General features: G+C 40.9%; 1 protein-coding gene across 5 annotated transcripts in view; it reads right to left on the bottom strand.

Moving 5' to 3' along the window:
- Rapgef2 (Rap guanine nucleotide exchange factor 2) overlaps positions 1–27222 on the bottom strand; it is a 214608-nt gene that overhangs the window by 35640 nt on the left and 151746 nt on the right. For all 5 annotated transcript variants that reach the window (XM_032898223.1, XM_032898222.1, XM_032898221.1 and 2 more), the window contains 4 exons: positions 13252–13383; positions 6058–6235; positions 1364–1500; positions 562–720 (listed from right to left, as the gene is read on the bottom strand). In XM_032898223.1, the coding sequence (XP_032754114.1) occupies positions 562–720; positions 1364–1500; positions 6058–6235; positions 13252–13383 (606 nt within the window). The remainder of the gene's footprint in view (positions 1–561; positions 721–1363; positions 1501–6057; positions 6236–13251; positions 13384–27222) is intronic.

Here is a 27222-nt window from a genome sequence, read left to right as displayed (position 1 = left end):
TAAAACTAATAAACACTCTCAGTAAAATGGTACAAAATTTATATACAGGATACAAAATTAATACACAGAAATGATTAGGCCTTCTTAAACCAGTAATGAACTAACTAAAAAGAAATAAGAGAAATAATTCCATTCACAAGGTCAAAAAACCCAACAAACAAAAACATCAACAATAAACACACAGACACACACAGACACACACAGACACACACAGACACACACAGACACACACACACACACACACACACACAAAACTTTAAACCTAACTAAGGATATAAAGATCCCTCTACTGAAAGCTTTAAAACAACAAAGGAAAAAACTGAAAACACTGAAGATGGGAACCTGCTTTTGGACTGGAGGAATAGATTGTAACGTTGGCTGTCTATTAGATTGGGTGCAACTCCAATCAAGATAAGGGTGAAGTTTTCACATACATAGAAAGCAGTCTTAAGATTCCTATGGAAGACAAGAGGCCATTAGGCCACTGCAGTCTGAGGAGTGCTGAAGGTTCCAAGATGTTCATTACTAAGGATCAAATCCACACTGTCACAGAACCCATACCTGGCAGTCATCCACCTTTGTCCTCATGACTCCTTTCATGTACTCTTTGTCCATGGTGGGCGAAACACCAAAGCTGTTTCCCATGCACAGTATTTCTGCTTTCCCATCTGGATACGTCACCTCCACCGAACCATTGAGAATCACTGACCAGGAATCCAGCTGAGAAAAAAAAAATCACTTGGCTTAAAAACTAGAATGGTCCTGAACTAGCCTCCGAGATCTCCTATTTTGAAGATGGGACAAATAAATTACCTGAAGAATCTTAACTGTTAAACAAGATTATATAATATATATATATATACCCACATAATTTTTAGGCCTAGCACAGAGTAAAATCATTAAAAAAATTAATTATTCTCTAAAATGACACATGAAAAAATTATTCTATATATCAAAAAAAATTAAAGAAGATAAAATGGTCATTGTGGCCTCCATATAAACATCATTTTGTTCTGATGAGAGGCAGTGCATTTATGACAACATATGGTCAAAAACGAAAAAGCTAACACAGAGTCTCGGGATGGCCGTGTCCTCAGGGTGAAGTGCCTGCCCAGGATGTGAAAGCCAAAAGTTTGAGCCTCAAGATTAAAGCAAAAGCAAAATCTCCAGCAGTACCGCATGACATGGTGACACATGAGAAATAGAGGAGTGGGTTTTGGATGCTATGAAGAAATGGGTGGCCACCAGTTTCCATCTATTCAAACTCGTTCCTGCTGAGTTCTTAGAAGGGAAAACAGGAGCATGGTTTTGTGTGGGTGTCACTGGTCCTCAGGCTTCCTAAGTGGTAGAGACCCCTGCTGACCTCTTCTCCATCGTTTAACACAATGGTTCCAGCTCTTTCCACCACTGCGAACACCATCACGGCACAGAGCTCCCGTCTCACCGACATCGTCATGTTGGCAAAGGCAGGCAGCTGATGCATAAATTCCAGGAGTTGTTCTGAAAGGTAAGACCGTAATGTATATTGAAAACATGTCTTCAGAAAGAAATACTTCAGGAAGACGGACTTAAGAGCTTCCTTAGAAGGGCAGACTGAAGGGCTTCTTCACCTTGGCTAGGCCATGCCATGCTCTGACAGATTCTGTCTGATATGATGATATTCTGAGAAATCTCAAAAGTATATATTATAGGAAGAATAAGTCTGTCTAGTGACTCTTACTTCTGGAATGGGCAGGCATATCTGTGCCAGGCCATAATTTTTTTTTTATCTTGTAGTGACAAAATAATTCTGTAACAGATGATCCACATGCTATCCCATAAAAGGCAGAAATCTCTACACTTATAAAGGCAGCGGCCCTCTGATTTTAAACCCAGAGGAAAACAGAGGAGTCGTGATCCTCTGCGGCCATCTCACAGAATGTCCTGCTCTTTCTAGACTGTTCTGTGGTACCACCCCTCAGCCTACTGACCACATCCTGCCCTTCTGTCCCTGGAAGTGGTTTTCTTGCAAAGTTCAATAAGTACAAAAAAAAATATGAGACAGTAAAATTTTTCGGAAACATTCCGAGTTTAAATATATGCTCAGAATTCAAGTATTATTCCATGTATGACTATGAAATAGTCTATGAAATAGACTATAAAAATGTTTTACTAATAAGTATGACTTCTAATGGATTCTGTCTTTCTGATTAAGTAAGGCCTTACATACACTGGGCAAGTACTCCACTACTGGGTGACATCACCAGTCCACTAGAATGATTTTAGAGTTATCTTGCACAGGTAAGTCCATTTGCTTCTTGATAAGGTTCCTATTCAAATAATGTTTACTGAAATCAATTTGTGAACAGAGAACAGCATTAACAACTGCAGTTGGATAGTAAATGTCTGTGTCATATGTAAGAATAAACACTAAAGAGAGATAAAAGGTCTAATACTAAATGTATACCATTTCCCATTTTCAGGCAAATACCAAATTCAGGGGCTGGTGAGAGTTAGAAATTAAAAGCATGCACTGCTCTTGCTTAGGGCCTAAGCTCAGTTCCCAGCACCCACATCACAAAAGCCACAACCACTGAACAACTAGTGTCTAAAAGGCATGGTTTGTGGAACAAAGCCTATGGTGATACATTCATTTTCTTCAAAGCACCGAGACAAGGGCACACATTCTGGGATCTTTGGGAGTCCAAAGGGAAGTTGTTTTCTTTTTGCAGTTGTTAAAAAACAGCAGCAGCTTCATCGACTCTGACTTAAATGCTCATGTGTGCATGTGAGCCCCCACTCAACTCTGTCGCTTTGCTGCAGAAGTGCTATCAAATAAAGGTTAGCCGCCACAGAGATGCTCGCATTAGGAGGCAAGCCAGCCAGCTTTGTGTTTATTTGTTGGAAATATGAATGGCTCCTGCTTTCCAGGAATTCTGAGAAAGGCTTTCCAGATACAGAATAAGTCCATCATTTCTAGGAACAATAGACATACTGTACGCACTTTAAAAATCTCTCACTACCATTTGAAATTAAGAAGATGCACCAGTTAGTTTACAAAAAGGATACCTTAAAATGGATGCATTTATAAGCAGTATTTTAGCTTTCAAAATAAACCATGGAAACCATTCTAAAATAAGATGGTGTGTTGAATATATAGTTTTACTAAAAACTATAATCGAGGGATTTGTCTTTAAATGTTGGCCTAGAACAAGAATAGTAGCCACTGGAAATAGATGATATGTCTGACGCAAGGAAGCCAAACTGGATGGCCACCTTCCTGGGGCACAACCTTCTCTCTCCTTAGGTTACCTCCACACAGAAACATTCCCTGCAGCAGGGAGCAGGGCATGAGATCCTGCAGGTAAACCCAGTTCACATGTCTAGGAAACCTAAACTCAGCTTCAGCGGGATCTTTCTCCAGGGTTATGGATGCTATAATGAATAGCTAGGGGAGGGGATTGTCAGCTAACCTGGGAAAGGAGTCTGCCACGTTCAGCCTCCTGGGCTGTAGCAGTGACAGGCTCCTTCTGAGCCATCCAGGTTCCTGTAAGTAACCCCTCAGCAATATTCCCGCTAATAAACCGAAGTTTAACTTGGTGAGCCAGTGCATTTTATTTGGGGGTTAAGTGTTTCTTTGGTCTATCTCCTGCTCCCTACCTAGGTGGGTAGACACATGTCATCTCCTCAGGAAAAGTCAGTCTCCCAACACTCAGTCAGCCTAGCCCCTGCTCCATGCTATCCACCCTATCTCCCCGCCCCACAGCACTCGTTCCACTGCACACTGTGGCTGCCTTGGCTACAGCAGGATGGGGTTTCATCTCCCTCTTCACCCTGAGCTGCCAAGAACTAGAAGTGCCCTGCTGCAGGACCTAAAGGAATGAATGATTGCCAGCACATCTTTTCATCTCTAAGCAGTTTGCAGTTCCAGCAAACGACTTTAGACACAACACATGTAATCCAAAGGACTGGTTTTCTGTTTTCCACCATATGTATACAGCTTGAACTGCCAGCTTTCCCCAAGTGTTTGCCTAAATTAAAACACAGGCAACAGTTACTCGCACCTTCCCATATCCATCTCCCTGACTGAGTTCATTGACTTCTTCAAGCACGTACTGGCTATAAGAGTCGGTGAAGGGGCATAATGCACAAGTCACCTAGGACTGGCAGAGGTGCTTACAGACCCTAGAACTACTTGGGAAATGACCCTAGTCATCATCTAGTATCTTATGTAAAAAGCCAGAGTTGGATGTGTATTCAAATGCAAAGCTATTATTAAGGAAACAAGTCTTGTTCCTATTAAAGGGGGGATGTAAAGCCCCCTATTCTAATTTTGAGGTGCAATTAAGGGCTCAACCAACACAAATCGGTCTTAGGGCTCCTGTGGCTGGAGGCAGGCACTGATGCAGAGGCCATGAAGGACCATTGCTTGCTGGCTTGCTCCTTATAGCTTGCTCAGCCTGCTTTCTTACACAGTTCAGGAAAACCTGCACAGAGTTAATGCCACACACACCTCACTAAGCTCTGAACACTCACTGACTTTCTAGCCCAATGGCCCAAACTCTTTCCACAGTCCTCCTCTCAACATGGTCAGCTCTGTCACAGAAACAGCCCAATGCCGGTACCAACTTCTGCCTTAGTTACGAGTTTTTACTTCACCTTACAACTCTCAGGCCATGATCTATCACTGAAAGAAGTCAGGGCAGGCACCTGGAGGCATGACAGAAGAGAAGAGAAACCATGGAGGAATCCTGCTTCCTGGCTTGCTTATCCACTTACTTTTCTTTTTTCCTTTTATTTATTCTCTCATAGATTACATTCTGACAGCAACTCCACTCACCCCTCTCTCTCCTTCCTTCCCTTCCCTCCAAACTGCTCCCTCCTTCACCTCCCCTTAGAAAAGAACAGGCCTTCCAGGGACATCAACCAAAGACAGTATGACTGGCTACAGTTACACTAGGCACATATTCTCACATCAAGTTATTCTGCTTTCTTATAGATCCTATGACCACCACCCAGGGGGCACTGCCTGCAGTGTGCTGGGCCCTCCAACATCAATCATCCAGTGAAGAAAGGGACCTACAGACTTGCCTACAGGCAGATCTCATGGACCAATCTTCTCAGTTACAATTGTTTCCTCCCAAATATGTCCAGAGTGTGTCAAGTGAGTAAGAACAAAACAAAACAATCCAGTCAGCATATTATTTATAGCCCTTCACTTGGGAGGCTGAAGTGGAAGGATAGTGGGTCTGACGCCAGTAAGAGCCATTTAAGGAGACCTGCCTAAAACAAGCAAGTAAACAAATCCCACTGCATCACCACCACCCACCATCACTACCACCATCACCACCCACCACCACCACCACCACCACCACCACCACCACCACCACCACCATCACCACCACCACCATCACCAACACCACCACCATCACCACCACCACCACCACTACCATCAACACCACCACCACCACCACCACCACCACCACCATCACCACCAACACCATCACCATCACCCCCACCACCACCACCACCACCACCACCATCACCATCACAATAATAGAAAAAAAATTATAGACTGGACAGAAAGAAGAAAATCTCAACTCCAGAGCTCACAGGCTAACTACCTCAGCTTTGCTATTTTCTTCCTCATACATAAGCATAAGCCAATCACTTACAGGCTTGTTACAGTTACCATTTTGCCAAGTAACATTTAACTACTAATGTTTACTCATGGAATAATGCTCACAAGAAAATTACTGAAAGTAATACTGTGTTAAGACTACTTTTAACTTTTAACTTACTCAGAAGGGGTCAGAAATTAAGCTAAGATAAATGTTATATGAATGTGTTTTATTGGAAATTTCACTTTCAGTATTATTTGTAGATAGCAGCTGAGTAAGACCCAGCTGAGTAGATATGTTTTATAGGGAGGAAGAGCTTTGCAACCACTATTCACACTTAGGGGATTCTGAGAAGCCACGTTTTACCAGCCTTCCAGACCTGGGCTGCATTACATCTGTGCTTACCTCTCAGTATTTCTATCTGCTTAAAGAGTGCAGTGCAACCTCGAGCGCTTACCTATGTCATCGTCAGTCCTGTCTATCGGGTCCTTCTCCAGGCAGTCCCTCACGATGTCCCTGCTCATCAGAGGGTCTGATGCTCTCTCGATGTCCTCCTCATCGTCATCATCCTCAGAGTCAACTGCCGTCTCTGGCAGTCCACTTAGGTCCATGTCACCAGCCTCGCTCTCTGTGGCCTTAAATCAGATACAAAAGCAGACTTTAGGAACTCTTGGAAGAGAATCAACCTTTGGGACACCCATCGCTAAGAACAACAGCAGTGGTTACTCTTGGCAGTATTTACTTTCCTGCAGTTGAGAGTCAGCATCCAACAAGTAGCTATGCCCAACATGAGAGGGAGCTCAGAAGATGAGTGGCTCAGTTTCCTATTAAAATTATGGACAAAATAATCTTTGCCTCAGAAATTAGGATTTATTATAAGAAATGCAGAGAAATGTGAAGTTAAAAAAAGACAGTATTTGTTTTCCCTCTGTTTTTAAAAAGATGACTTGCACTAAGAGTTATCAGTTTACTATTTGGAGTTATCCCTTTTCCAGGAGGACTGTGTAGAGGATAACAGAACTATTTTGCCCAGTGCAAAGTTGGAATTCAGCGAGTCTCCTGTGGGTTCCATGTCATCGAGTCTCCTGTGTCTGCTTGAGGAAACAGAAGAACTGGGGATGCTGCTGCATGCGGAGCGTGTGGTCGCAGCCAAGTCTCTGAGTCTCTAGGAGCGCGGGTTTAAAATCTGCCGCCCGGAGCTTTGGCTTCCAGCACCCCACAGAATGATCAGTGGTCTGGTCCTCCAGGGCACACATTTGCACCCAGTTCTTACAAGACTCTTCCTCTCTCACACAAGCAAAGAGCCCTGCACCCACTTACACTTGCACAATTACACAAGAAAAAAAAGAACTAAGTTAAATATCAATCCCTTTATTTATATGCTTGTACATTTTTCTTATGAAACTATTGTGCCTATTAAATTCTAGCAGGGCAGTTAAGAAAACAAATAAAAAGATTAAGACCCCCTCCTGCCCTTTATAATAGGTACAAAGTCTTGCTATGCATTGCTGGCTAGTCTTAAACTTGTGGTTCAGACTCAAACTCCTGCTTCGGCCTCTAGAACTGCCGGGATTACAGCCTGTGCTGGTATACTCAACAATAAAGAAAGTAATTCCACACTGAATGAGTACCATAGATCTAGCACTAGATTTTATATTTGTAATAAAATCTTCAAAACAGTTTAAATTAGTGTTACATGCAGAAACACACACACACACACCCCCAAAGAAGATAATGAAGTACCCAATAAATACAGGAAGGGATGATCAATGTCTTTGATTATTAGAAAAATGCAAATAAAAATCATAATGATAAATAATCTCATATGTACTAGGATTATCATAATTTATGTGTGTATGTATGTATATGTATTTAAAAATAATACACATATAATACATATGCATATATGTATTACTTAAGTATACATAAGTATACATACTTAAGCATTATATGTACTTAAATACTTATGTATATGCACTTAAGCAGAACACTGGCTATTTTCTAATTTCTTCCAATCTACACTTACCCTAAGCTTGCTGCAGGCCTTTAAATTGCTACTCTAAACTCAGATACTCCATATCTGAAAGGCGGTCTGAGTATATCTGTCTAAAAAACAAAGAAAAAGGCTTATATTCTCCTAAGTACTTAGCCTAATATAGATTTACTAGCACTTTAATATTTAAAAATTAATGTTTTCTTAAATAGTATCCGATTGGTGAATATAATATAGTTTATTTAAAACAAAGTGCATTAAATTCTGTATTTTGTAAATAGATTTACAAAAAAATTTACTTGGGATTTTTAAATGAAACTAAGGGAAAAGACCAAGTTAGGAATCTGAAAGACTTTATTTTAGGTGTATGTGCTTACGTGTCTACCTAACTTGTGAGGTTGTATGTGCACACAGAAGCCAGAAGAGGGCATCAGGACCCTTGAGGCTGGAGCTATAGGTATTTCCTGGATACCCAGCTTGTCACTAGGATCTGAATCAGTTAACTCATGATCGAGCATCAAGTGGCCTCAACCACTCAGCCATCTCTCCAAGCCCCAAACAGAAGTAGACACTGCAGAGCTCTCCTGAGCAGAAAGAAGGTGCCCTGGGACGGGCAATAAATATGTATGAGAGATGAGTTCATCCTGATCTCATCACCTTCGCTGATATTTAAATGACTACCTCTTATAGAGTTAAGTTCAAAGGAAACATAATGAGGCAAAGCGATTCGAAAGGCTTTTTCTTTTTCCAATTTAGAGGAGAAAAGGCTTAAAGAAAATTTATTTCATAAATCTATTAAATTTAGTATTCCAATGTCCTGTACACAGTATTGCAATTATTCACTTATTTCTAGTAATTAAAAAAGAAAAAAAATGTCTGAACACACCAATGATTCCGAGTATTTATTTCTAAGAAAGGTACTTTTTATTGTCATCTAATGTGACATTCTTAAGGAGCCAAGCAAGATACTTTGTAAAGTGAGCATAATATTCCTCCTGAGTGAAGTCATAAAACACAGTATTAATGGAATGTACATGATGTTTCCAAAATGATCCCTGTAAGAGCAAAAAAAAAAATTTTTTTTTGCGTTTAGAAATAATTTTGATGGGATAGAGAAGTGGTTGAGAGGTTTGAATGATTGCTATGCTTCTGGAGAATCTGATTATATTCCCAGCACTCCTTAAAAAACAAAACAAAACAAAACAAAAAACAAACAAACAAACAAAAACAAAGGCAGCTCAGCACCTCCTATAATTCTAGTTCCAGGGGATCTAGTGTCTTCTGGTCTCTGCAAGCTCCTCCAAATATGTGTGTGCATATAACACACACACACACACACACACACACACACACACACGGGGAGGCAGAGAGGGAGATGAACAGGGAGAGAAGAGTGGGGAGAGAGACAGAGAAACAGAGAGAGAGGCAGAGAGACAGAGAATGTGTATGTGAGAGAAACAACATCCACAACAAAAGTCTTCTGAATCCCACAGTTACAGCATTTCCTGCTAGCAGAAGCATACGACTTTACTTTAGATAGCTTAGCAGATTAAGACATTTGTCGTCAAGCTTGATGACCTGAGTTGCATCCCAGAGGAGAGAGGCAACTGCAAGCTGTCCTGTGAATTCCACATGTACATGTGCATGTATATATCCAATAAATATATCACCGTATTTTAAACATACAACAAAATATGTTAATTTAAAACCATTCAATGATTTGGTCTTAATTAATACCATTGTTTTTGTCACATTCAGTACAGATTTCAATAAGAAACCAACATGCCTAGAAAGGACAGCTTCCATTGAACCTTGTGCAAAGCTGACAGAACTGATCAGAACTTCAGTGACAGAGATGTTGGAATGTTGCAAGTCCAGAGCTGAATGGTCTCGGCTTTACGCTTCGGCTCCCTACCTCGGAGCCATCTGCTACCCTCCTCTGTATGTGACCTGACATCTTTTTGCCTGTTAGGTAAATCCTTTGGAATGTAGAAACAGAACATTCGTTTCCAACAACAAGAAAGTTAAGTATGCATCTTAGCCCTTGCTAGTTAGGGTTACTACGGCTGTGAAGGAAAACCATGACCAAAAGCAACTTGCAGAGAAAAGGGGGAAATGGTTATTTGGCTTACAGTTCCAGATCATGGTTCATCACTGAAGAGAAGTCAGGACAGGAACTCAAGCAGGACAGGAACCTAGAAGCAGGAGCTGACGCAGAGGCCATGGAGGAGTGCTGCTTATTGGCTTGCACAACCTGCTTTCTTATAGAATCCAGGCCCACCAGCCCAAGGGTATCCCAACTCAAAATGGGCTGGGCCTCCCGTCAGTCACTGATTAATACAATGCCCTACAGGCTGGCCTGCCTACAGCCCCAACTGATAACGTATTTCCTGAATTGAGCTTCCCTCCTCTCGGAAGATGGCATTAGCTTGTGTCAAGCTGACATAAAACTCTCCAGGACAGGGCTATACATAAAATTTCACCCCTTTTCTGGAACCTGCCTACTTCGTGTTTCCACCAATGCGTTTAAAAACAGTATTTGGGGTTGGGGATTTAGCTCAGTGGTAGAGCTCTTGCCTAGCAAGGGCAAGGCCCTGGGTTCGGTCCCCAGCTCCAAAAAAAGAACCCAAAAATAAATAAATAAATAAATAAAAACAGTATTGATTTCTTTATTCTGTTACTATACGACCTCATGAGATTTTTACAATATTGGAACATGAATTTGAAGCAACTTGAATCTGTTTCTGGCCGATGGTCACTTACATCTGGCTCTAACATAATCTCCTATCCCCTTTTAGGTGAGCTCTGATTTTTGTGTCAGCAGTTTCTGGTCCCAAGAACAATGTTATCACAGGAGGAAATCACCCTGATCAGAGCCAGGGACCAATACAACAGCACAGGTCCTTGGTGTCCGAGATGCACAGGGTCACCTATACAGGTGAACTTGGGGTGTTTCCTTCTGGGGGTCCCGCTTTCCTAGGTTTGGCTGAGGGCCCATCAATTTATACTGATTTCTTATGGTTCTATTAGGTGGGGATTGCTTTTGAAGCCTCTGGTTTAAGGTAATCATTTGTGTTTGTTTGTTTGCTTTGAACACATTTGATGTATTAATTTGATTTAAGGGAGTGTTTCTATTCTCCTTCTGTGGCTGTCATAAGACACTCTCACCAAAAGCAACTTGGAGAGTAAAAGGTTTTTAGCTTACACCTCCAGTTCATGGTCCACCACTGAGGGAAGTCAGAACATGACCTCAAAGCAGATGGCCATGGAGGAAGGCTGCTCACAGCTCCTAGATACCTGGCTTTTTTATATGGCTGAGCCATTTGCCCAAGGAATGGTGATGAGCTCTCTTACATCAACTAGAACCAAGACAATCCTTCACAGACATGCCCACAGACCACTCTGATAGAGGCAGTTACTCAATTAACACTCAATTATAAGCTGTGTCAATTTAAAGTTAATTCTAACTAGAACAGAGAAGGGAGAAGCATTTGAAGAAAAATAGATTTTTCTTTTGGTACTACACCTGATTTTATATTTAGTAAGTCTGCTAATTCAAATTGCAAGTATTAGAAAAATGGAAAAATCTAAAAGTCTTGAGTTTTATATTTCCTAGGGGAACAGTTACTACTCTGTAATCTGTTTTACTATGTATACTTACTTACCTGTTAATACTAGGCCAAAAAAAATTTTAAATCATGATTGAGCAGCCCAATTTAATTGAAATTTAAAAACATCTAAAAAGCAGGAATAAAATCAGTAGTTTATAAACTTTAAAAGGAACATAAAAACCACATCTAAGTTTTTTAAAAAAAGGAGATGGCTCGGCAGTTAAGAGCCCTGGTTGCTCTTCTATGGAACCTGGGTTCAGTTCCTGGATCCTACACCACAAGCAACAGTTTTTACCCCAGTCCCTGGGTATCTGGCTCCCTCTTCTGGCCTGGCAGGCACTGCATGCACATGGTACACAAACACACAGGCAGGCAACACACCCATACACACACACAAAAATCCATGAATAATTTCTAGATGTTATACTTGAACTAATGTTCTGAGGACAGCCCTGTGCTGTCACCTATCTTTCTCTGAACTTGCTTCTGCTATTTATCTCCCAACAGAGCAAAGTTCATTTAAAAAGGAAAGATTCTTATGGCTGACTTAAAGTCAGAGAGGAAAGAGGCTCCTTACTGTATTAAAAACCTTACTGTATTACAACTTGTAAAGACCACTTTCCCACACCCACACCTGGCATGCCTTGTTTCTTCTTAAGAGTCTTTCTTCCTCTTAACCCTGTGCATAAGCATGGGAAATGTAGCATAGTGTCAGTATAAACTAGGACACTGAGAAAATCATTCTCAGAAGTGCAGACACTTGATCGCTAGCCACTCTTAACAGCCCCAGAAGGCACAGCCTTAAATCTAATGACAAGCATTGCCTTTTGCTCTTTGGTGCTACAGAACCTTACTAAATTACAAGGAAATAAAAATGTAAACTGTCTACCTTTTTTTTTGGGTATACCTGAATTTCATGTGAGTCTCTGATAAAGGTCTGAAAAACGTATACTGCTTTACAAATGTGAATATTCTCAATTTCTTAAAAGCTATTAAGAAAAAAACAACTTTGGGTCCATAAAATGTTTCTTTCTTTTTTTTTCTTTTTCTTTTTTGTCAGAGCTGGGGACCGAACCCAGGGCCTTGCACTTGCTAGGCAAGTGCTCTACCACTGAGCTAAATCCCCAACCCCCCATAAAATGTTCCTTAAGACTTTGAAATGTTACTTGTTTATATAAACAACATTCACTGGGCTTGCAAGACGAATGTTTCCTTAAGGTATGAAATTATTATCATAGACATAGACTTTGGTAAGGACTTTCTTTCAAAACAGATTAAAAAATAAAATTTTATTTATTCATTCATAGTCAATGGATAATGCAAGACACAATGAACTTCCCTCCCCCAAAATATTCTTAGAAGTCAAGCATGATGGCACACTCTTTTAGCCCCAACAGTCAGGAGGTAGAGGCAGGTGAATCTCTGAGTTTGGGGCTAGCCTTATAGAGTAAGTTTCGGGTCAGCCAGGACTACACAGAGAAACCCTGTCTTAAAAAAACAATATGATGACAAAAATCCAAAACAAAGGCTATATGATCTTTGATGTTTTTCACAATCTACCTTTCTTCCCTACTACATGTGCCTCCTGTGTAGAGTCTGCCTATGCTCAGGTTTCTGTACCTTTCACACAGCACCAACTGGGTAATCTGAATCTCGTATTCCCAGGCCATACTCATTCACATTTGGCTCTAAAATAAATTATTTTTGAAGAAAAAGGGTTTTGTGTGTTGCCATGACCACAAGATGATAATTTTGCAGCTTTTTAGTTGAATCAGATTTATACATCAACTGTCCACAGACAAATGAAACGTTTAGAGTACCAAGAACCAACTCCATCATAACCACGCTCTAACATTCTGCCAACTGGTAACAGCTCAGCGGTAGAACCGCTTCCAAAAACACACACAGCACGGCAAAGTCTGAAACATAAACAAAGCCTCATACACAGAACACGCATGCATAATGCGTGCATACATCTACTTTACAGGTCTGGTCTCTAAGGATTTCTAATTCCATGAAGCAGATGGGAATGAAAAGCCCTCCATACCTGGTAAATGTCAGAAAGACTGCTGCTTCCAGAGTCACTAGTGATGCTACATCCTGAATGGCTGGAGGAAACGTGGGTCACCTGTGGGTGCAGGCTGTCAGTGAGGTGCAGTTTTGTGAAGTCTGCAGGGAGCTGTGGAAAGAGCAGAAAAAAAGAGGGCTTGTAATTTGTATCAAGAACTTCAAGAAGACATGTTTCAGAACTATGATACCATACCATGCTGCAAAGCATTAATCCAAGAATATTATTAGAAAAGACTTTCTACTTACCAAAAAAGGTTCATATTGTCCGATTAACCCAAATCACAAAATGCTAAAAGTTTAAGACCATATGATGAGTCTCAATGGTATTAAATTAAATGTCTAAATAGGTGGGTTAAATGATTAAGACACATGGATGAGTGTTTAATATGGCAAACTACAATTTTCAAGTAACAAATAAATGAACAAATCTCTCTAGCTCTATTTGCAATTGCCAACCAATACAACTTTGTAGCAACAATTTAAACAGCCAAGGAAACAGATTTCTGGTTCATTCATGCTCAAATAATGTTTAAAAGTTTTTTGTTTTTTGTTTTTTTTTTTTTAAAAGCAAGCATCTTGGAAGCACTTAACCATATTTCCATGATAGTGAGTTATATTAAAAGAGATAGAACACCTTCTAAGAACTTAAACTGAATAGTTAACAGACAACATTCACCTATACGCATGCCTGTGTGTACACACACACACACACACCTCACTTTACTTGTTCTTGTTTACATGGAAACCACCTCTTGAACAGATTTCACCAAACATCCCTCAAGTGTTTCTAACGCACCTCATATGTATGAGAAAAAGCATCACTCATTCAACAACTGTTTCCTGACCCCTTTGTCTCACTGTGTTAGTCAATTAGTGAGCCACAGAAACTATGCCAAGTCTAGAATCTTGTACTCTTATCAGTTATTTCTCTCCCTCTCTTTCCCTCCCCCCTTTTCTCTTTGAGACAGAGTCTTGCTATGAAGACCAGATTGGCCTGGAACTCACAAACATCCTCCGGCCTCAACCTATGAGCATCACAATTAAAACTTGTGACCAGGATAGCTTATTCTTTTGAATTGATAAAAAAAGAAACTACATTTGTGTACAGTATACCAATAGTATTGATTAGTGATATATTAGAAAACACACGAAGATGGCTAATTCTTTTGAAGTAATAAAAGGACACTAGACTTATGTACAATATGGCAATAGTGTCGACTAGCAATGCATTAGAGAGCACACTGTAGCTGGTGTCGTAAGGCACCAATGGTAGTCTCTTTGCTGCTGCACTCTGATCCTATTTAGCTAGTAAATCTAGTTCTAAAGACTTGCTTTAGAAACATTCCAGTCACTCCTTGGACTCTCATCCCCTCTCCAAAAATGTATCTATGCTATCACATAGCTTAGAATAAGTTTTCCAAGAGAGGCTTGGGCTTTACTCACTAAGCAAAATGGACATGGATTTGCGTTCCACATCCACTCAGACCTGCCTAGATGCCAACAATCTCTACCTTACACACATGTTTAACAGCAGTTACAAGTCTGCTTGGAAGTAACTTTTTTAATTTGAAGTACAGAGTGTATAAAACTTAAAAATGGACTTAGTATACTGCATACAATTAGATGCCAAAAAAGAGAAAATCCCCAGAACAAACCCCACCTATGTTCACAGAAATCAGAGAACCATAACAAACATTAACTATCTCCCCAAGTGTGATCACTGAAGACACTGTGATAAATACAATTAGGAAAATAAGTTTCTCCATAGACTCTAGACAGGTATGTAAGCACTTCTACTGTCAGAATCAAACCAGTAACACAAAATAAACCTGAAATCTAGTGACTGTCACTTATAAACATAACTCAGACTGACATGTACCACATGAAAATGTAAAGATTAACAACATCAAATACAGTTACAGATACCCAGTGGATTTTTCCTCACTAATGATTATTCAAGGCTCACAAGACTCCTCTGACTGGACACCCTCCCCATCTGTCACTATGCAGAGAAACCTGGAAGCTTAAGAGCGTCACAGGTGAGACCTGTCCGGCTTCTTTGTCTGGGGACTGAGAGAGAAACAGTTTTGCTCTCGGCAATTCAGTTCCATTTAACAAGTGTTCACTGCTTCCCTATTCTAACAGATGCTCAGGAGCAGGAACTAGCAGGATGAATAAGACATCTCCAATCCACACTGTAACCTCTGCTAACCCAAAATCCCCGAGACAAGTCTAATGAGCAGTGGAAAAAGAAATTAAACCTATGTTTTAAATGTATTCTTTTTAAATGCTGGAAATCAAGCTCAGGTCTATATAATGTTAGGAAGATCTCTCCTCCACGACTGACCTATGGCCTGGGTCCCCACACTAGTTTTAAGTCCTTCCCCACCATCTGTGTTCCATGGAAGACAGCACAAAATAATGATGCACTAAGCAGAGTAAATGGTAATGAAATATTTCCTTACATTAGATATAGAAATACAGACACTCTGTTTAGGAAACTTAAAAATCCTTTGCTGTAGATGAGAGTGACGGCACAATTTTAAATTTTGTTGAGTGTAAGTTTGGATCAAGGTCATAGAAAGGCAAATGTTATAAAAGGTGTCCCTGTGAGATACAGTGGGATGTGTGTTGGTGTGGCCCTACCATGCCTGATGGAAAAGCAGCTAGAGGCTGCTGGGGTAATGAGAGTTCTTAGGAGTCAAACAAAACAACAGTGCGTGGGTGTTGGGAGTACTGAGGCTGACAGGCACAAGCACCAGGCTCCGACCAGGCTGCCATAACAGAAATCCCTGGAGCCCTGGGGAGAGCCACTGGGGGTCTAACTAACATCCTCTAAAATGGCTCTCTCTCCCAGCTCTGTAATATAGTACATATATGTAAGTCAGATAGATTATCATAACCTTAGGTTTATATTCAATATAGAAATAAATGTCAATTAAATAAATACAAAACTAAAACAAATCGTAGTTGCAACTTATCAACAAATCGTAGAAACTTAGGTACCCTCTGTGTAATAGTGCTCTCATTTTATCAAGAATAAAAAGGGACAGAGCCAGAGCTAGCTGTAAAAGGGCTCTACAGGACTTAAACCTCACACGTGAGTAGACATACTTGATCATCACTGATCTGTTAATTTAATTGCTGGCATTTATAAAATTACTAGGTAATAACTTCTACTCAGAACACACATAAATGAGCAGGAATATCCTGGTTCTGAAACATCGCTATGGCCTTGTAGAAGAGCTAGAATTCCTAAGGCTGGCGAGAGTGGGCCGCCTTCCTTCCCTTTCCTCTTCTCTGGGGAGAATCCCGGGGTGGAGGGAGATTAGCTGAGCAACTATGCCCAGGACCCACAGTACTGCTGAGAAACATGGTTGCGGGCTTCTATTAACAGATATGAGCTTCATACTGCAGATCTCGCACCTTAGGACAAATTCAAAATATATCACCGTCAACTCAATTTTATTTAACCAATATTTTCTGAACTAACTTTGGAACTGCTTTGTTTCAAGCAATAGAGCACACAAGACTTGGACATGACTGGGATCTGTCTAGCCTTCCCAAGCAGCTTACCTTGCGTGAGACAAAGTCAGGCAAATCAATCGTCAATGATAGCTTCACATCAAGTACACAATGAGAGTTTACCCAAAGGTACCTGTCATCCCCATCAGCACTGGAGTTCTGTGACTCTTTACGCTCAGCTCTTTAAGCTCCAGAGGAAGAAGTGGTGTAACACTAGATTTGTTTCCCAAGCGTGGTGCAAGCGCATATTCCCACACATCCATCAGGTGTTCGCTGTTTGAGTTTCTGAGATAGAGCCTAACAGGACAACTCAGGCTGATTTCAAGCTGATCTCAAGTTTAAGATCCTGCTGCCTCAGTTTTCTGAATGTTGGGGTACAGAGAGCCCTACCACTCTCAGCGTATTCTTCACTACTGGAAGGCCTGTGTTGTGAGGAGGAGGAGGAGGAGGGGGAGGAGGAGGAGGAGGAAGAAGAGGAGGAGGAGGAGGAGGAGGGTACACACATCACTAAGATGTGTTTTGTGTATAAGGCACATCTCTATGCCACAGTACTTGTAGCGAATGTAAGGCTAGAGGTGACACAACGTAATTTAGAAAATACTTAACTATAGACAAAACACTTCTGATATGAACTCGTTTTAAAAGCAATTCTAGCTGTTCCTGTTGACAAAGACCTGCAATCCCAACTACTCTAGAGGCTGAGGCTGAGACTACAAATTCATGGCCTGCCTGGCTATGAAGTGAGCACAAGGCCAACACAGGCAATTTAATGAGTCCCATCCCCGCCCAAAAAGAAACAATGTGGAGAGCTGGATGCAGCTCAGTGCTAACGTACCCGCCTGGCTTACGTTAACCCTAGTACCACCAAAACCAAATAAACTCAAAACCCACCCCTAGCTATATACACGTAAGTTTCTTTGACCTCGTTCTACTAAAAATAAGTCCATAATATTACCAATTTTTACTTTTTAGATAACATCTTCAAGAATAAAAGGAAAAGTAAACAATATTCCTCCTTCTCTTCTTCTTCTTCTTCTTCTTCTTCTTCTTCTTCTTCTTCTTCTTCTTCTTCTTCTTCTTCTTCTTCATCATCATCATCATCATCATCATCATCATCATCATCATCATCTAAGTCGTCTACAACTCCTGAACCCAGGCTCTAAGCCCGTCTTTGCATGCCTCATTGTCAATATTCCACAAAGGAAACACACAATTTTGTTCAATATAAGATTTTTTTTTCTTTTTTTTTCCTTTTTTGGCAGGGAGGTGAGTAGTGGTGCTGGGGATTAGATCTATAATCTCACACATTTCCAGGCCCACAATGTGAATTTCTTTTGCTCACATACATACATAATGGGAAAAGTGAGCGTGTATCATGAGATATTAAATAGGTAGGAATTGCCAAACAACCAGAGCTTCCAGGGACTAAGCCACTACCTAAAGACTATACATGGACTGACCCTGGACTCTGACCTCATAGGTAGCAATGAATATCCTAGTAAGAGCACCAGTGGAAGGGAAGCCCTGGGTCCTGCTAAGACTGAACCCCAGTGAACTAGACTGTGAGGGGGGAGGGCGGCAATGGGGGAGGGTGGGGAGGAACACCCCATAAAGGAAGGGGGAGGAAGGATGTTTGCCCGGAAACCAGGAAAAGGAATAACACTTCGAAATGTACATAAGAAATACTCAATTAATAAAAAAAAAAAAAAAAAAAAAAAAAAAAAAAATAGGTAATTGTAATTTTTCTTCTAAAGAATCCTGCCAAATGCTAACAATGTATAAGACCTTAGTACGCTCTTAGCTCCCTACCGAGTATAAAAGGCATCAGTCTAGCCTTAGACCCATATAAGAAAGTCTAGTGGCAGGACAAAGTGGCTAGCTTCTGTGTGCTTGCGCTTTCCATGAAGTGAGCAGCATGTAATGAAGTCATCGTGCTTCCCTCCTCAGTGACTTGCTCATCCCTGTGATAGCATCATAGGCGCTGTCACATCTAACACTGTTAGTCTAGTGGCTAGCATTCTGGATGGCTCCTGAAAGTCTAGATAAATGATTCCCAATAAATCATGTTTGTGTGGAGCTCACTGATCAGCAAATCCTGCAAAGTAAGGAACATCTCTTTCAAGATATGCTTATCACTCAATGACCACGTCTTTAAATAAAGGCTCAGGTTTTCTTTGCTCAGAATTATTTCAAAATGATGACCATCTTAAGTCAGTCTTTGCTTTGGGTGTAGTCTTATTATGGCTGATTGTAAATGCCAACACCCATATCTACTCAGACATACACTGTCTGACCACAAAGCTTTATTTCTGAACGCAGATGCTGCCTCGCAGCTGGAGTGAACAGAAATGCCACTGGGGAGGCTGAAGAGGGCCGGTGCTCTATCCTATCAGGTCTTCCTGTTACGGTGTTTTAGGAGCAACCGTAACAGATACTTTGTATAAGGATACGGCTTCTGTTTATACCTATTCCATGTGGCTTTCTGTCTAAGCGTGAACCTTCACATGCTGAATTGGCTGTTGAAATGTGGTATAGGTTGAGTGTCCCTGATTTGAATATCTGAAATTGGGGACTCCTGGCACTACGGGTAGAAAATGGCACATCTGGCCTTAGTGAAAATCCGGTAGGCTAAAGATGTGTAAAATCACTTTTAAGCTACATATGAAAAGAATGAATTGCATAATTTGACTTGGGCCCAAGATACCTTATTATGTATATGGAAACATTCCAACCCTATCTCACCCCATCTACAAAATCCTAAATCAAAATTACTACTGGTCCCAAGCATTCTGGGTACAGGACACACTCAACACAAGTGCAGGGGCTTTCTCCTAAAGCATATGCCCCACAGTACACTTCTGTACAACTTCTGTAGTCCAGGCTGGACTTGACCTCACTAGGTAACAAAAGAGACCTTGAATCCTTATGGCCTTACTTCTGGAATTAGGAACCCTGGGGATGGATCCCAGGGCTTTATGTATGCTAGGCAAGCACTCTACCAACACCCCAACTCCACTGGCTAACTCTTCTAAACTCTAATTCCTACATTTGTGAGATGGGGTAAATCTGAACACAAACAGGTTGTCTGGTATCTCTGAAGCAAACAAATTAGTAAACTGATAGAAGAGAGGCCCCGTCATAAAAGACTGACACTCTAACCAAATACTTGGGACTCTCTTGGATGTTGAAAAGAAGCATTGGGTAGAAGAACATGTAGATGAAGTCCAGCTCAGAGGGAGAAGTAGAGCTCTTCAGAGGAGTGACAGAGTGCATGATTCGCTTGCAGTGCCATATGTATAGTGTCAACTGCTGAAGCCCACTCAGGAACTAAGACGCACTGCAGCCCACAGACACTACATGCCAGGCCCCTTTCTAAGTTATGACATACATCTATGTTACAACAATCCCAGGAGGCCAACACAGAAGAAACCAAGACACAGGGAAGTTCATGGTAGAGGTTCTCACATCTTACAACAAATCCATCCAAAGTTCACACCTGCATGACTCACAGGGGCTCTGAGGCCACAGAGCCAGTCTGAGCCATGGACCAGGCTCTGAATCTTTGAGCCTGGCGTTATCTATACAGGATATAGTGCTGTGTATCATCAGTGGTTCCCATTTACTTCACTTTTATTAAATAGTCTTCACAATACTGTTTATTGCTTTCTTTTGAAACTAATCTTTAAAATGTTTATGGAAATAAGCAACAACTGCACTTTTAAGGTCACACACCCTAACTGTATGAAACTTCTTCAAGTTCTTTATGCCAATGTGATCATTCAACCCATAGGTGGGGGTCACTTTTACTTTCTGTTCCTTACTGGAAAAGCACATTTTTGTTAAGGTTTTTTTTTTTAAGTAAAAATTAGCTACATGAATAAAAATAAAACAATAATGATAATAGTAATACTCAAAATAGATAAAAGAAAGTCAATGGTAGCTAATTCTAATGAAAGGAAAACCTTGCCTTTTACATACATATAACTGAAGATCGGGAATGAGTCTGCAGAAGAACTCCTCTGACTTTCACCCGCTTACAAGCACTTACACACACAAAAAAGAAAAGAAACCAATAATTCCTCCGAGAAATTGCAAAATATTTCTGGGTCACGTAATCTAAGGATCTTTGATGACAAGGATGATAACCAGAGAGTTACGCTCTCAAGAAGCACAAATGACTAAGCCTCTGTGCCCGAATCTGCTTCTCCTTCCTTCTTCCCTTCTCCTCCTCGTACTTAAATCTGTACGAAACTGTTTTCTTAATAAACTCCAAATTTGCCTCATAAAAAGAAAAGGCAGGGCAACTATTGGAAATCATGGGACTTGGGCTGGGAAGACAGATTAGCAGCTAAAAGTGATTGCCATGAAGGTCTGACCAAGTCAGTCCCTCAGAATCCACATGAAAAGCCCCAAGCAGTGGTACACATCTGTAGTCCCAGTATTCCTGTGGCGAGTAAGACAGGAGGCAGCGACAAGAGCGTCTGCAGAAGCTTACCTGTAAGCAGTACAGTGACATAAACAAGAGAGACCATAAACAAGGGGAAGCAGAGAACTATGAAAGGCTGATCTCTCATCTCTACACACATACCATGGCATGTGTGCACCTACACTCATACACGCATACATGCTATCCATGCTAAAAGTATATAGAGTTTTAAATCCCCTGGTTAGCATGCTGCCTATTTAAACCTAAGCTAGCTCCTTTGTTGTCTCTAAATGCTAGTGACAATCACTGTCATCATTGTGAATGCAAGTGGGCACTGCACATTGTCTGATCTAACATTTCCGAGGAGCTCGGGTGCTGCCCCCTCACTGCTGCAGACAGGGAAGCTCAAACCATCATGTGTCTTATCCAAAGCCCCCAGGTAAGAGAGTCCACATGTCTGTGACTGTGTATAAAGCCAGTTACTGAACAAAACACAAATGCGACAGCTATGTGGCTGGGTGAAGTAACACACTCAGTAACATCCTACAAGGACCAACCTTGATTTATCAGTCTCTTGTTTTCCAGCGCTCCCATGATGGCTGCTATGGAAGCATAATCCCTGAAGAGGGAGGAGCCAATGGTAATAGCAGCAGGCCCTTTCTAGAACCAACTGCACAGCACGCCTGATGAGCCCCAGAGGGATGGTACTTAGTTATCTCAGATGAGAAAATGCTCAGTGGAGTGTGGAGTTTGGGAAAGGAGAGCCTAAATTCACAGAGACAGATCCTTAAGGGCTCTGTGGAGGATGCTAAGCTGTTTTCCTTGTGAACAAAAACAAATACAAGTGTTCCTTTACTATCTCAAATCCTTTGTACAGGTGGCATAACATTTGCATATGACTTCTGTTCATCCTCGCCTAGACTTTACAAATAATCCATCTCTAGATTATTTATATCTAATATAATGCAGATGTTTCACAGGGGTGCACTGCATTGTTTCTGAAATAAAAACCGCAAAATTCCTATATTCCATGTAGATGTAATTTTTCACTTCAGAAAAGTTGGGCCTACAGTTGACAGGGAGAACGAGCCAACAGAATAGGGAAAGCCTCACACAGAATCAAAAGTCATTTCACACATGCACACAGACGTACTTAAGTCTGCATACGATGCAGTGGCTAGACTAGCTGGGTAGTCAATGATACCCTCTTTCGACAGACACTTGGATCACGTTTCCATCTTCTCATCCACAGATGCCGTGTTATGAGTTGAAGTCTTTAGTGAATAACCAGAAGTGATTGTGTCACTGATGACAATTTCCCCCAAAGACCCTCTGTTACCTGTCCTCTTCCCTTAGAGAGCCTCGCTGCTGATACAGCACTCACATGCTGTAAAGGTCAGTAACTGTCAGTCAGTACTTAAGGCAGGAAATGTCTATCAATCAAGAACACTGGATTTTACACAAAAGATAAGAGACTTCTATCGAATTCAAACTGCCATATTTTGTTTAGTTTGGTAAAACCATATATATGAACTCATAAAAACTACCCTTATTTTCATAAACTACCTGTGGAAAATTTAACACAATGAAATGTTTAAAGTCTTTAACTTGTTGAAAAGGCTCTGATTAACATTCAGGCCAAGCACTTCACAGGATCACAGTCAATCAGGATCAAACAAACACTGAAGTCCATTTGCTTATTCAGTTTACTGTGTGGTCAAACATTTACAGTGCTGGGCTTGCAAAAAAGGAAAGCAGACTCTACACTTCCATGAATCTAACTGGTACGTGGAGACAAATACTTAAAGGAGAAAAATGTCACCACATGGTAAGGCCAGCCTTCAGCAATGGTAAAGGTGGCTGGTGTGACAGAGACTTGATAGCCACAGTGACAAGCTTCAGAAGAGATGTGTTTTTTAAATTGCAATTATTTTCTAATGGAGAAGTTCTAATCCCACTACCTTCATCAAACATATACACGCATGTGTGCAAACACAAACCATGAATGTAACATAGGGTTTTCACCTATTTACACACAGCATTTGTTATAAAGTATACTCGGTATAAAGCTGTCTAGCAACATCATTAAGTCAAAGAAATGTAATAACTTGTTTATGAAAAATTCTTGTGTTAGTCATTCAACTTCAAACTGTCACTTTAGCTGGCCACAGCACATGTCTTTAATCCCAGGACTCAAAAGGCAAGAGGAGATTCAACTGGGAAGCTGTGTCTGTCATAACATACGGCTGACAGGCAAGTTATTTAAGTAATTTTATGAACTGAAAATCTTCACCATCTCCATTGCATAGATACAAATTCTCTGCACGTCCCCCACACACGCCTTAATCTTAAAACAGCTTAGATTCTCTGTTCACAACCACTTAAGTTGCCAACAAGAAAAATACTATATATTACTATTATTAATCTAACACCTCAGAGTTTTCCTTTACTTTACAGTGAATAAAAATGTTTATTTTAGGATTTCTTTCAAAAGATGGTAAACCATTTACTTTCACTTTTGTTTCTGGGGGCTGGGTGTATCAATTCTATACTAGAAAATTCTGTGGTTTTGGCTGTCTGGAGGGCACTAAGAACATTTATGTGCACTACTCAGTGTCCACAGCCAGTAGGAATGTATGCTTAAAAACTGTAGATGTAGATGTCCTTCATCTTTCCTTCTTCCTTTCTCTAGACACATGTGAAATGAACAGTCAAGCACACACTACATATTCCCCTAACACTGTCTCTTCTGCCAGTGCCCCTCTGTATCTTATGACCTTCTGTAATCATTTGCACGGATTTACTTACATAATCAATTGAGCGGTTATCTAAGGTGCATTCCTTGTAAAGTAATATCACTTTTAATGTTTTATTACACTGCTTAGCTGGGTTTGTGTTCTTCAAATTCTGCTACTGTCTGAACTTTACTGTCCCCTGTACATATGTGACTTAATTTGTTACTCTACATGTACATCAGGTGCACTCTTACAACAGACTAAATGTAATCTGCAGTATCCTTAGTATACAAGCAAAAGCACTAAAAACCTTGAAACACCTTTGAAGGATAAACCACTGACTTCTGTACCATGGGCGTCACATGAACCACAAATGTCCACTGGGGTGGCAGATGGCAGTCTGCTGCCTTCTGAGGCCACCGCACAGCTTCTGTCCTTGTTTGCCTCTCTCGATGATTTATAACCCTTCCTGTCTTTTCTTCATGCTGTAGTGAGAGCGAGCCTTGAAGAATGATAGGAAACCCATACAGTTGTGTTATTCCCCGATCTTCTACTGGCTTCCTTTACTCTGAGAGTAAGTGCACACTCCTAACAGCCTCATCTCATTGCTTTCTCCTGATTATTTTCCTCATCTCACTCCTATCGGTCTCTGCGCTGGGTGCACATAGAGTTCGTTTAGATAATTTCAACTGCTATGCCCAGGGCCTCTCCCTGGGGTCCACGCTTCCCATTGCTGGATGAGTACCTCTATCCTTCTTCATTCTCCAAGCCCTCAAGTCACAAGTTCCTGTGAGATGCTCCTGTGACTTCTAAAATATTGCCCATCACAGAACTTTCATGCCCAGTGCAGCAGCTGTACAGAAGCTGTAACGGGCACTTCTCTCGCTGGATGTGTCTCCAGTGAACACATCTACCGTTAGCCTCATGCTTTCCTAGAAAATATTAGCCCTGGTGCGAAGCTGAGTGTGCTGGCCTGACCCCACTGTTCTCTCCCCAAGATCTTTGCTGCCTGCCCACCAGCAATCACATGTGGCACCATTAGAATACAATGAAATGACTTTTACAGCACAAGAACAGTGTGATTCTCTTCAAGAAATGAAGCAAAAAAAAGAAAGAAAGAAAGAAAGAAAGAAAGAAAGAAAGAAAGAAAGAAAGAAAGAAAGAAGGAAATGAAGCAATACATTAAGCAATAAATTTACATTCCCAGCAAGGAGAAAAGAGTTAAGAATGCAACTTCCAGAACTTAGAATTTTTCAACTTCCTGACTATCAGATTGCGACAGAGAAGCCTGGCAGGCAGGGACAGCTCCTCGGAACTTCAATGCTCACTCTTTCACTTCACTATTCAACAGGCATTTATTTACTGCCATCCAGCCATGAGTACACCATGGCTCAGGAACTAGTGATATCAGTGATCAGGACTGGTGGAATCTACTGCCTAAACTAGAGATTGAGGGTGGCTAGGGAAAGGAGGAAAAGAACAATAAATGGAGTAAGTTGAGGAGCTAGTAAGCACAACCAAAACTGAGAGTCATTAAAAGTGAGAGCTGGGGTCGGGGTGGTGACCAGTGAAATGGGTAGACTATTCTGAGAACAATACATTGGAGGTGAGTTCTGACATGAACACAAAGAGGTCAGCCAAACCAAGAGCTACAGGAAAAGCAAAGGGTGGAGGGGAGTGGAGCCAAGAAGACAAGAACTGTGAAGGTCCACAGTCTGTAGTCTAGAAGGGAGAATGTAACAAGGCTGGAATGTGGGCAGCAGAGGCTAATGCCACTAAAGCCAGGGAGAGGTAAGTTGTTCCTTTAACAAGTGGTAAGTAATATCCTGTTACGATTTATAATACCATCCTGAAAAGGGCTGGAATAGAAGTGAGAAACAAGTCCGACCGTCGTACCAGGTGCCATGTAGACTACAACACACACAAGCCTCTCAACAAACCAGAAAGCGTTCTGCAGAGGCCTCAGTATTCCACTGTTCAACTCTTTCACAAGATAAAAACTCTGTTTACTTAAAGCACCACAGAGGGATCAAATATCCATCAAGGATTGCCACTAAATCTTAAAATCTAGTGCTGTGATATAAACAGATAACTGAGTTTCTGGAGCACAAGTGGGTGGTCCAGTTAGAATTCTAAATGTCTATAAAACGTTATTTTATCAAATACAGACCCTACTTTGAGCAGTGCCTAACACCATCAGAGTCAGCACTCGGACCCTACAGGCTAATGTCAAAGTGTATAAGGTAAGGTCAGTTCCGGGTCGGCTGGAAAATCACTTTCATGCTTGGAACTTCATCTTCCTCACCAGTGTGCACCAGACAAGAGATCCACCCTCTGCACCCACCCATGGAGTTGTGAGAATACAGAGAGAGGGCTGGCGTGAAGAATCCCCATGACATGGAGCACTAGATCAATGCAAGCTGTACAATAAAATCAGAAGGCAGGGCCCACTAGGATTCATCACAATATCTTCATTTCATTTGATGGAATGTTATATCGAAGTAAATCACTTATGTATAGCATTGTTAACACTATAGTTCAGGCTATTCTATGTAATAAAAATTAATTTAAACAGCACTCAAAATTTCTACATTGTAAATAATATCACCTTTTAAAGCAACATTTCTTTTAAAAATACTAAAAGGGTGCAGTAACTCAAAATTCACTGTTAATGATATTAATTATGTATGTAAAACTATAGTGTTCTAGTCTTAATTTTGTTATATATGCACATCCATGTGGCTGAACACTATGACTTACTTCACTGAAGAAGACGGTACGTAACTTGATAAAATATGACTCTACAGTGTCCCCAACCAATCAGACAACCAACCAAAACCAACCAACCAACCAACCAACCAACCAACCAACCAATTCCTGGGTTTCTTATCTCACCATCACTACTGTCATATGCTCAGATACTGAAGCCTTTAAGACAGTTTGCTGTCTGATATAATCCATTCGTATATTCTCCCTAAGTAGAATGTCTTAATTCTAAAACTTCACCTAATTCAAAAAAGTCCTAAGCATTTTATATATATAAATGATTTGCTCCCAAGTTAAACACTGTTTATTTCCACTTTTCAGGGTATCTAGAACTTGCAACAAGGTATCAATAGCCTTCAGTACTAACCTTTGTTGCCCTTAGTGTTGCAAACTGCAATGGTCAGTTGCTGATACTGCTGGCTACTTCTGCCTTTAGCTTTCATTTCTACTTATGGTTTGCCACAAAGGGGAAGGAAACATAAACTTACTATAAATA

The sequence above is a fragment of the Rattus rattus genome, chromosome 3, assembly GCF_011064425.1.
Source record: "Rattus rattus isolate New Zealand chromosome 3, Rrattus_CSIRO_v1, whole genome shotgun sequence".
Classification (NCBI taxonomy): Eukaryota; Metazoa; Chordata; class Mammalia; order Rodentia; family Muridae; genus Rattus; species Rattus rattus.
Note: the sequence above shows the minus strand (reverse complement) of the source record. Positions and strands in the feature narration are given on the sequence as shown.